General features: G+C 45.8%; 1 protein-coding gene across 1 annotated transcript; it reads left to right on the top strand.

The window, feature by feature from the left end:
- Positions 1-327: 327 nt before the first annotated feature.
- On the top strand, positions 328-9420 carry LOC144741874 (CXADR-like membrane protein; the record flags this gene model as incomplete). Its single annotated transcript, XM_078624369.1, is given in 9 exon segments — positions 328-479; positions 3921-4125; positions 6216-6383; positions 7486-7608; positions 7863-8004; positions 9081-9213; positions 9215-9301; positions 9303-9340; positions 9342-9420. Coding segments are annotated over 9 exon segments (1127 nt in total), but the record flags the coding sequence as incomplete, so codon positions are not given.
- Between the last annotated feature and the right edge of the window lie 646 nt (positions 9421-10066).

Here is a 10066-nt window from a genome sequence, read left to right on the forward strand (position 1 = left end):
TGCCCCTGCCCTTCCAACCCCAAAGGTTGTGGAAGTCACAGTAAATCAATATTTGACTGTATTTGACCACCCATGTCTTCTCCCTGGCATCTCTTTTAAGAATAATTTGAATAATCGGAATAATTCTTGAAATAAGTTTCCTGTTCTTCTGCCACCTCTCAGGGTCGGTGTGTGGCTTTGTCAGTCCTTGGAACTCTGGGTCACATCTCTGACAGTGTCTTCGGATTCAGTTTCTTTTTCGTTTCCTATCCATCTGCCTCTTGTCTCAAATGGGGGATGGAGCTGATCTGTATCTGACGTCTCTCTCTCCAACCGTTCTCTCCCTAGTTCTACTCAGTCTGCTGTCAGTGGGTGCCCAGACGGAGATGAAGAAAGTTGTTGGGGACAACGCCACCTTGCCCTGCCACCACCAATTCCCATCATCCAACCCTCTTGACATCGAGTGGCTGCTGCAGAAACCAAACTCTAAACAGAGAGTGGTGAGACAAGGATTCCTTATTTTGGCTTTTGCAAGTTCATTCCATCATTTTTTGGACATCAGCCGTCAAATGACATCGCTTCAGTGATACTTCAAGTAGAACATGTTGAAGTTGTGATACCTAAACGTGCGTCCTTGTTGTCGGTGTGGCTCCTGTGGTGACTGCTGGTGCCGGCAGGTACAGTTTAATACGACATAAAAAACTCTGACAAAAACACAACAGCGGAGCCACCAGTGTGTCTGTTTACAGAGCAATCACACCAACTCATGTTTTCATAATGAAGCTGGTCATTAATAATTGCCACCGCATTCTGATTTAACACCACACAGAATGTAAATCATCTTCCACACAGCAGTGCACATTAAAATTTGCTCCCTCGTTGGGAGCCGGAGGTGTGGATCCTGTTGCCTGCAGCTCTTTGTCACTGCAGGCTGCTCCTTGTTCATCTATTACCCCCTCGCAAAAATTAAAAATGAAGGAAACGCTAAATATGACAATCTTCCCCATTGTACATGACAGCAAACGTCATCGGTCACGTCAGCAACAAGGAAACTGTGTCTCCTATGACAGGCACTGGCTTGCTGATGTGAAGCTGCAGTTGTGTAGTGTTTAATTTTTCTTAACCCAGTAATTGAATAGGATTGTGACATGCTGAGGGACATGGAAGAGTCAATAGCAGAGCTGTTAACAAAAACATGAAATCAAACAGCAGTAATGGTGGATTACTTACATGCCTCATTGCCCGGTGTGTGATGCTGAGACTCCATTACAACGAGTGGAATTACAACAGAGTCGTATTTACTGACCGTATAGTAAATAAAATGAACCACTAATCCTGGAATAAATGCTGTAACAAGGTTTTTGCTGAAACTGATGTTCTGCAGGAGATGGTGAAATTGCATTTCTGCCGCAGGCCAAACATAAACACAAGACCACCACCAGTGTCTTTGTGTTTTTCAGACAGGAGAAGGACATTATTTCTATGGAGACTTTCAAATAGGATCATACATCCTCAGACGTCTGACTACGACTGCAGACTCATGGATGTATAAAATTAGACTTCTGTCTTCCTCTTGCCTTTTTTCTTAACACTCTCCCTGTCTTTCCCACATTTTAGTAACTTTCTTTCAGGTATAAACACTGGCCAATGTTCAGATACTTCGAATACATAGTTTATAATTGTTCATGCTCCACCTACTGTACATTTAGTATTACTGCCCTGGGTTCAGTTTGCTGTATCGTTAAATGAACTACAACCCTCAAACCTCCATCAGAGACATGTTGTGTTTTTCAGATGAGCTGCGTTCTCCTGACTCAGAGTCACATGACTCTGACCTCATCATTGGATCATTGGTCTGGTTTTCAATTTGAACGTCAATCTGAGAAACAATATCTGACCAGGTTTCTGCTGGAAGTAACAGATCTCTGATCTCAGATCTTTGTGGTGTCTTTCACACAGGCAGAGAGCATGACCGATAAATAGAGGGTCTTAGACGGAAATAAACGGAAAAACAAGTGTCTTAAACTTTAATGATTCAGAGGGGGGGCTGCCAATTGCAATGAATATTTAACGGGCAGATAACATTGAAGGCGCCATTAATTAAATCAAACATCTGAAAATTTGATTTGGAAAGAGACTTTGCCTGTAGTGGAATGAATAAATAATTCTTTTGTTCTGCTGGAAGGCCATGTTGAGAGGGGAAGAGCATCTTGTCAACATTTAGCCGCTGTATGCCCAGTGTATGGGCTCCATGTGTCAGGGACACGGTGGGGCCAGAGCCCCAGCAGCTACGCGCTGATGGAGCTGGTGACAACAACAGTGGACACCCCTGCAGAAATTGAGGGCACAGATCGGATGCAGAGGAAGAGAGGCTGGGTCAGGGTACTGCTGGGGCTCCTGAGAAACGAGGCCTCTTGGATTCACAGCGTCAACTATCAACTACCTTCCCCAAATTGCCCAGATCTTTGATTTGAACAGTCAAACTAGCGTGGGAATAAAGCGTACAGCCATGTGTGAGGAGAGGCGCTGTAGTCGGCAGCTTGACAACTACAAGTCAGCAGACCGCACACACATGCGTTAAAGTTTTTTTTTAGTAAGATTCCAATTCTTTTTTGTCTCCTTACGCCACAAAACAAATGGCACACTGTAAACCTGCAGATACAACGGGACGTGACGTAGGCATATGTTAATTTAATATTTACTGAATAAACAAACAAACCCCTTGTAATTGCAAAACACGCCAACATCCCGTGGCTGTTTTTCAAAGTTCAACTTGAATATCTGGCATTCAATGGCATTTTCACTCTCATACGTATGTACACAGAATACACAGTTGTGAGCGTGAATCCATTACATTCACACGTGCTCGTAGGCAGATGCTGTTGAAATACGACGGGCTTTGTTCAGGTCGCAGAAGAAGTGGCACTTAATGTCTGGAGTCATGGGGCTCTGTAACGTACGTCCTCTTGCGTTGGTGGTATGTGTACTGTTTGCCGTTTTTCTATACATCTGTGCCCGTGTGTAAAAATGGCCACTCGTCACCTGTGACCGCAGCAGGTCTCTGTGTATTCTGAGGCACTGATGTGCTGTGGCACCGGCATTTAGCAGTCCCCCATCTGCAGGCTCTCACTCGCCCTGAGTAATGGGCCGCGGTGACAGCTGTGTTTGTTTGTGTTTGGGTATGAAGTGAGAGAGAGAGAGAGAGAGATGCTAACAGTACAACAGGCCGAGAGGGGGAAATGAAACCTTTCAGATTTTAAATCAGATTGTTCCTTGAAGGCCTTTCCCTTTTTATCCAGTTATGTGCTAAAAACAAAGGAAAAGGAAAACTAGATTATGTCAATTTCAAACTTTTGTTGCGCAACAACCCAATTTTACTTTCATGGTTCTAAAGGGATTGGATGATTGGATACTTCACAGCTGCAAATGTTCCCTAGTGAGCAGATCTGACGAACTGATACTGTACTTTTCATTTTCAGTGTTTCTGTGTCTGTCACCACTTGCAGACATTGGTGAACATGGCTGAACGACAAGAACTCATCATCCAGATGATACTGTTTAAAACTTACAGTTAGATGTACTCGGGACTCCATGTGTGGTACACGTGTCTATTGCAGGAGCCTGATACTTTTCCGTTACTACTAGTTCTGCTTGGACGTCATAGATAAGAGTGTCTGAATGAGCACAGGGAGAATACTCATTTGTAAAATATTGTTTCCCAAGTGTTAATTAAAAACTGATCATAACTATGTCGCCCATGAGAATTGGTGTGTGGTTGTTTTTTTTTTTTGTGATCCCACTGAGTGATTGTGCGGCCACAGCAAACACACCAATAAGACGATGTCAGACCAGTCAAATCCAGGACGTGTGTGACAGTAAGTCACTGCTGGTCGCTGATGGAGCTTGAACATTTGTGTTGGTGTTCTCTTGAACATATCTAGATCATTACCTTCTTCGGGGACCGGGTGTACACCAATGAGGCGACGGGCAGCGAGGCCAGCCGTCTGTCTTTTGCTGGGGAGTACCTGGGAGGAGACGCCTCCCTGCTGATCAGCGACCTGCTGCTGTCGGACTCTGGGGAATATTACTGTAAAGTCAAGACCGGAGGGAAGTACCACTGGAGCCAGGTCAACCTCATTGTGCTCGGTGAGTGCTCTGATACACACACCGCATACACACACACACATCAATGGACGGTTGGTACTGTATCCACACACGCTCAGACACAAACAGACAAATGTTCACACTCCCACACACACACACAGCTAATCACTGAATCATTAGCCTGGCACATTTCCTCCGTCATGCTGACTGATCTAATGATTCAATTTGATTCAGACAGTGTGATTTGATTCCACCCAGGCTGTCAGGCTTCTTTTGGGTTGTTGATGAGGCGAGACGACAGACATGTGACTGTGTCTGTGGGGAGCACACGAGTGATTGAGTCAGTTCGATGGACAGTCATCAGTCCCCTCAGATATACAAGGAACCTACTAGAACCATACTAGAAGACTGAAGGAGAAGGTTGATTCTTTGACTTTGAACACGTCACTGGTACGAAACATATGACCCTGAGGAAAATGATTTGACCCAGTTCTGATCATAATAATGACTTAATTTACAGCCTTCTCAAATATTACATTACAAAATGCTTTACAGAGCAGCCTGGCGTGTCACATCTGTAGACAAGTCATTACCGTTCACTCTCACCTCCCTTTATCACCTCTTGTTTTCCTCATTTGCTCAGTGTACAAATGGCTCCGTGTTACAAACCAGCTCCATCTCTGCCTCCATATCTAGCATAGCTGCACAACTCCCGAGGACAGACAGAAGGGGAGGTGTCTGTACCACAAAGTCCAGTGGGAGGAGCCAGATCATTCTCAATGTCAGAAAAGCGAGCGATTTATTAAAACATCATGGGAGATTAGTTGAACCCGCAGTTATTGGTTTTCTAATGGAACAGTCTGTTAATCCCCTCGCTCTCAACTCTCATCTCTCCTCCATAAAGACTTTTCAGTCAGTTAGTGCCTCAATTTTAAAAATTGCTCTCAGCTTTTCTGTGACACTTTCAATTTTGAGCGAGACGAACATTTGCATTTCTCCCTTGCTCCCTGTGCTAAGATAATAGCGGATTGGTATTGGCTTAGCGTAAGACAGCGTGTGAGAGTATTTGAGTGCATGTGTGGGTCTGTGCACGCCTGCAGTGATTGTGTATGTTTGTGTCACTTCTATGCTGCTGCAATATGTGGATTGTCACGTGCAGGCGTACGTGTCCTTGTTGCTGTGAGTGCACCGCCAAATATAGGTGTGCTTGATTGCGTTAGCGTCTGCCGTTGTGCTCCTGCTGCAGTGAGGCCCAACTTACCCGGTGAAAGCGGTTAGGTGCACAGACAGAGCGTTGGCGCTCCCTTCCATTCTCGTTCCGTACCCGACTGCGCGTGCGAGCGTTTCTGCTGCTGCTTCCGAGAGCAGGGGGCGAGAGAAGGGCTCGGAGAACAAAGGAAGAGATAGACGCAAGCTTTGTGCATCCTCTACCACAGACTCCCTCGCAAGAGAGACTGACAAACAACAGAATGCAAAATAGCCGACGTTTGTAATATGAGAGTGCAACGACAATACAAAATAAATGTTTAAATATAGCACAGCACTGATCTAAAAATATGGCACTGGAAAGAAGCCGAGCTATTTCTGGCCTCTGCTGTATAGTTCCTCCTTTCAGTCTGTATCAAAGTGGAGCAGCTATCCTGTATGTGTGCCTAGAGCTACCGGACCACGACCAAAACCTTTGACCTGCAGAGAACGCAGCACCCGCGGCATTCACAGCCGGCTCTGGGGTCACAGTGATTGATTCCCTATAGGAGTGTGTTTACCAGGCGTGACACAGCGTGTCTGAGGGTGTTATCACAGTAAATCATCATGTCAAAGTCCATGTCTGTGGACAGATGTGATCAACTGTACAGGTGTGTAGTCGAGACAAAGTCTGAACATGTGTTTGATCTGAGCCAGGGCTCAGGAAGTTTTGATTAAAAGTGTAAAACCCACATTTTTGACAAAAATCCATCATCTCCTCAGCAAACTCTTATGCATTCAGCCGGAGAAGAAAAAAACCTGGTGTGACATTATTCTCCAGTATGCAAAGCACTCTCCTCACTAAATTATGAATATATCTGTACCGATCTCATAAGAAAGAGTGTGTCGCACAATTGAATTTAACTGACTCTCATGAATCTTCACAGTGAAACCTTCGAAGCCCATGTGCCGGATGGAAGGCAAGCTCCTGGAAGGCAGCAACGTCAAGCTGAGCTGCAGGTCCAGTGACGGCTCAGACCCCATCAGCTACAAGTGGGAGCGAATGCTCGACAAAGGCAAGAGTCTGGGCAAACTGCCAAACCTGGCATTGATAGGTAAGAGAATTAACGGCCAGTACACCGACATGCTGATTCACCATTTAACCACACTGAAGCTATCCACAGAGAAATGCTGCGAAGAATTATTCTCATATCACTGATTTTTATTGGCTGCATTTGTCTGAGCCAGTGTTTCTGCTGAACCCGCTGCTTTTCCTCCACCTCCTCCCACATCTACATTCATACGTTTGCACACGTTCATATATATAAATCTGTCCAGGACAAATGTGTTCTCTTGTCATAACCTGAGGTTCTTTGCCAGAGTAAGTAGAGTTCCTGGGTAACACCCGGAGGACACTTCAGTTGGACCACTGATTCTGTTTGGCCTCTTAAATCAATATTGCAGCTCCCAACATTGGAGCAGTATCTACATCTGCACTCCACATTAAGCACAGGACTTTATTTCAATAAGTCAATGAGTACTATCAATCAACATGAGGATTTCTGGTTGTGATCTGTTGAAGATGCCAAGTGTTGGACCGATTCTTGTGTGGATTGTGTGTTAAATAAGACAAAATCACACTGGTTTGGCAGCTTCTGCCACATTCTGCACCCAGAGAACTAGCCCAGAGCCACACTCCATTCACGGGGTGTGGACTGTGGTGTTTGACACGTCGTCTGACAGCAGACACCCTTCACCCTGACTGTTTACTCCTCAGACCATGTGTTTATCCTTGTGCCCAGGCACCAAACGTCGAGTTAATGACCGCCACACAACCACGTCTGTTCAGGATAATTAATTTTCATTGGCCAATAACACGCAGCATCAGCAGCCATTATTTATGTGTACGATGAGAGGTATTATCACATGGTTGTCATTGGTGAGAATGGGCTCAAAATCCCCGGGGGGCGCCGCTGCGCTCTTAAATACACTCCTGCTCTTTTCCTCCCTAGTCTTCAGATAAAAGACCATCAGATAAATAAACACTCTATTACTGACTCACTTGCTCCCTCGTTCTTAAACCTGCTCTCAAAGGTGACATATATTTCCGTTCCCTTTCCTGTCCTGCAGCATGTGATGATGTGACATGGCAGATCATACACACATCCTCACATCAGTCCCACTCTGCAGTCTGACTCCGTTGTTTGTATTTCCCAGATCTCAAGAATCCAGAGATCGTGACGCTGAGGAATCTCACAATGGACAGCACGGGTGTCTACAGGTGCACAGCGAGCAACGACGTCGGCGAGGAGAACTGCACCATCGAGGTCACAATGCAGCGTGAGTTTTGGGCATTCACGTCACGCCGTGCTGCCACAGTCTGGTGGTCACGGTTTCAAACTGCAGCCTGAAATGTATTCACTTTGCCCCCCGCCACCCTCCTCATTATTTGCCCAATGTTCAGACCACACCTTCAGACCACATTGAGTTGCTCTGCAAGAACATCATATAAATGTCTGGGGTCTGGTGAACGAGCATGTCATCAGCATATACACGAATCTTCTTTGACTTTAATTCTTCTTGTCTGTCCACAGCCACGAGAGATGTGGGTTTGGCAGAAGGTATTGTGCTGGGTTTATCCCTTGGTGTCCTTTTTATCATACTCATCATCTGGCTCGTTTTCCGGAACAAAGAGAAAAAGAAGTACGAGGAGGAGGAGACTCCGAATGAGATCAGGTTAATTAATACTCCTGTCTATTGTCATTGCGTCACCTTTTCTGTGTTTAGTGATTTCAAATGTCATCTGTGTGGATGTGCAGCATTGTTAGCACAGAGACAAAGGTGACAAAAGTTCACAAAATCAACCCTAGTGTCATTTTAAAACTGTATAATTCTACAAAAAGCTTAAAACCAGACATTGTGGTTTCAAAGGGAATAGACTCAGCTCAGACAACAACACTTTTTACCAGTTTCCTCTCATCACCTGGCAACATGACTTTGACTTTCCGTCCATTGCAGGACCCTGATGAGACGCCTAAACGTTGGAGCACTTTTGTGACGTACTTAATGTCGGTGTCGGTGCAGTTTCACTGATGTAACAATGAATAATGCAGGATGGTTGAGGGACAGCTTCGAGTGAATAATGCAGATGTGATGAAGTGTTTTCCTGTTTTCGTACCGTGTGAAGAGTCTGTGAATGTGGTGAACGGCTACTTCCAGCCTCTGTGACACACATCTCTTCGATGTGCATCCGTAAACCAACAAAGAGCGATTTAAAAATGTCTGAGTGGGGCGTTGAACACTGGAGCATCTATCACAGAACCACATCTGCTGCCACACACTAGTGTCAGTGATTTATGGACACTGGAAGGGTTGTCTGTGAATTAAGAATCTTCTCACCGATGCTAACGGTAAAATGATCTCAGGTTTAGTGACGAACGTGACGGTGAGACATTGTCTTCGCCATGAGTCTTTCCTGCTGTATTATCCTCATTGTCCTGAGAATCTAAGACAAAAGTGGAATTACAGTGGAAAGTTTTCATTTTGTTCTCAAATAAAACTTTTTTCCCCCTCAAATGTGTCTGGGGAACTAGTGATTTCAGCAGTTTTCATTATTCCATGCAAATGTGCTTCACAAAACTCAAGGCTGCAGGGTATCTCATGAATTGCATGAGGTCCCAACATAATTCTGGTCCCATGTGGATACAGTTGGAGGATGCTGGTTGTGTGTGGATGTCTGCATGTGCTCTCTTCATGTATAATAAGTGTCCTTGTGTTGTCATTGAACCCTCCGTATGTGTTTGAACACACAGGGAAGATGCAGAGGCTCCCAAAGCCAAGTTAGTGAAGCCAAACTCGCTGTCCTCGTCCCGTTCTGGCAGCTCACGCTCCGGTGCCTCCTCCACCCAGTCCATGGTGCACAACAGCGCCCAGCGGGGTCACCGCCCCCCGCCCACCTGCTGTGGCAGCGCTCAAGGAAAACGGACAGCCTCCAGGCTTCCCCCAGGCCCCTCCAGCCTACACTACAGTGGTGCCCTCCCAAGACCCCCGAGCCCCCTACCACTCCCAAATTCAATTCCAGGAACATGTCTGGGCTCACACCCCCGACCCCTCATGGTCCCTGCCCAGACCAAGGCCTTTCAGACTGTGTAGGACTGAAAGAAAAGCCCTGACTGCGACCACATGAGACTCCCGATTCCTGCCCAGCCCCCGCACCTCCAACCCCCAAAGACTCTTCCATAAACAAAGAAATGCAACTAGTTAAAAGGATGTAATTAAAAGAATCAATACTATAAGTCCAAAAGTACTTTAAATGAATGCATACTAAAAAGGGAAAATAAGAAATGCTTGCCCCCTTTTGAATTACATAAAACCAACAAAACAGAACAGAAAACAAGAGATGCAGAGATGCAACACCGCTTTGTGTCTCCTGGCTAAAGGCAGAAGTTCCGTCTTTTGGATTTTCGGAAGGCAAAGGAAAGCAGCGTGTGCAGTTGGGTGGAAGGAGTCCCCTCCTACAGTGTACCGAATCAAAAATGTAGGCATGCGATGGCGAAGACGAGAGGAGAGGGGAAACAGTGAAAGCTGGATGGCACAAACAAGATGGAAACAAAAACAAGGAAGATGAAAATGCAAGAGGGTAAGACAGCAGCTGTTGTTACTTTCTGGGAAGGAGGAGGGTGTGCGGGGTGGCTCTCTGGTTCATGTCAGTCTGTGCTCCTGACTCGCTGCTTCCAGCACCTGCTACGAAGCCACAAACCCCTTTGCCTCCCTTGGGTCGGCCCCAATTGTGCCCGTT

Source organism: Lampetra planeri, unplaced genomic scaffold (genome assembly GCF_965212315.1).
Source record: "Lampetra planeri unplaced genomic scaffold, kcLamPlan1.2.h2 scaffold_757, whole genome shotgun sequence".
NCBI lineage: Eukaryota > Metazoa > Chordata > Hyperoartia > Petromyzontiformes > Petromyzontidae > Lampetra > Lampetra planeri.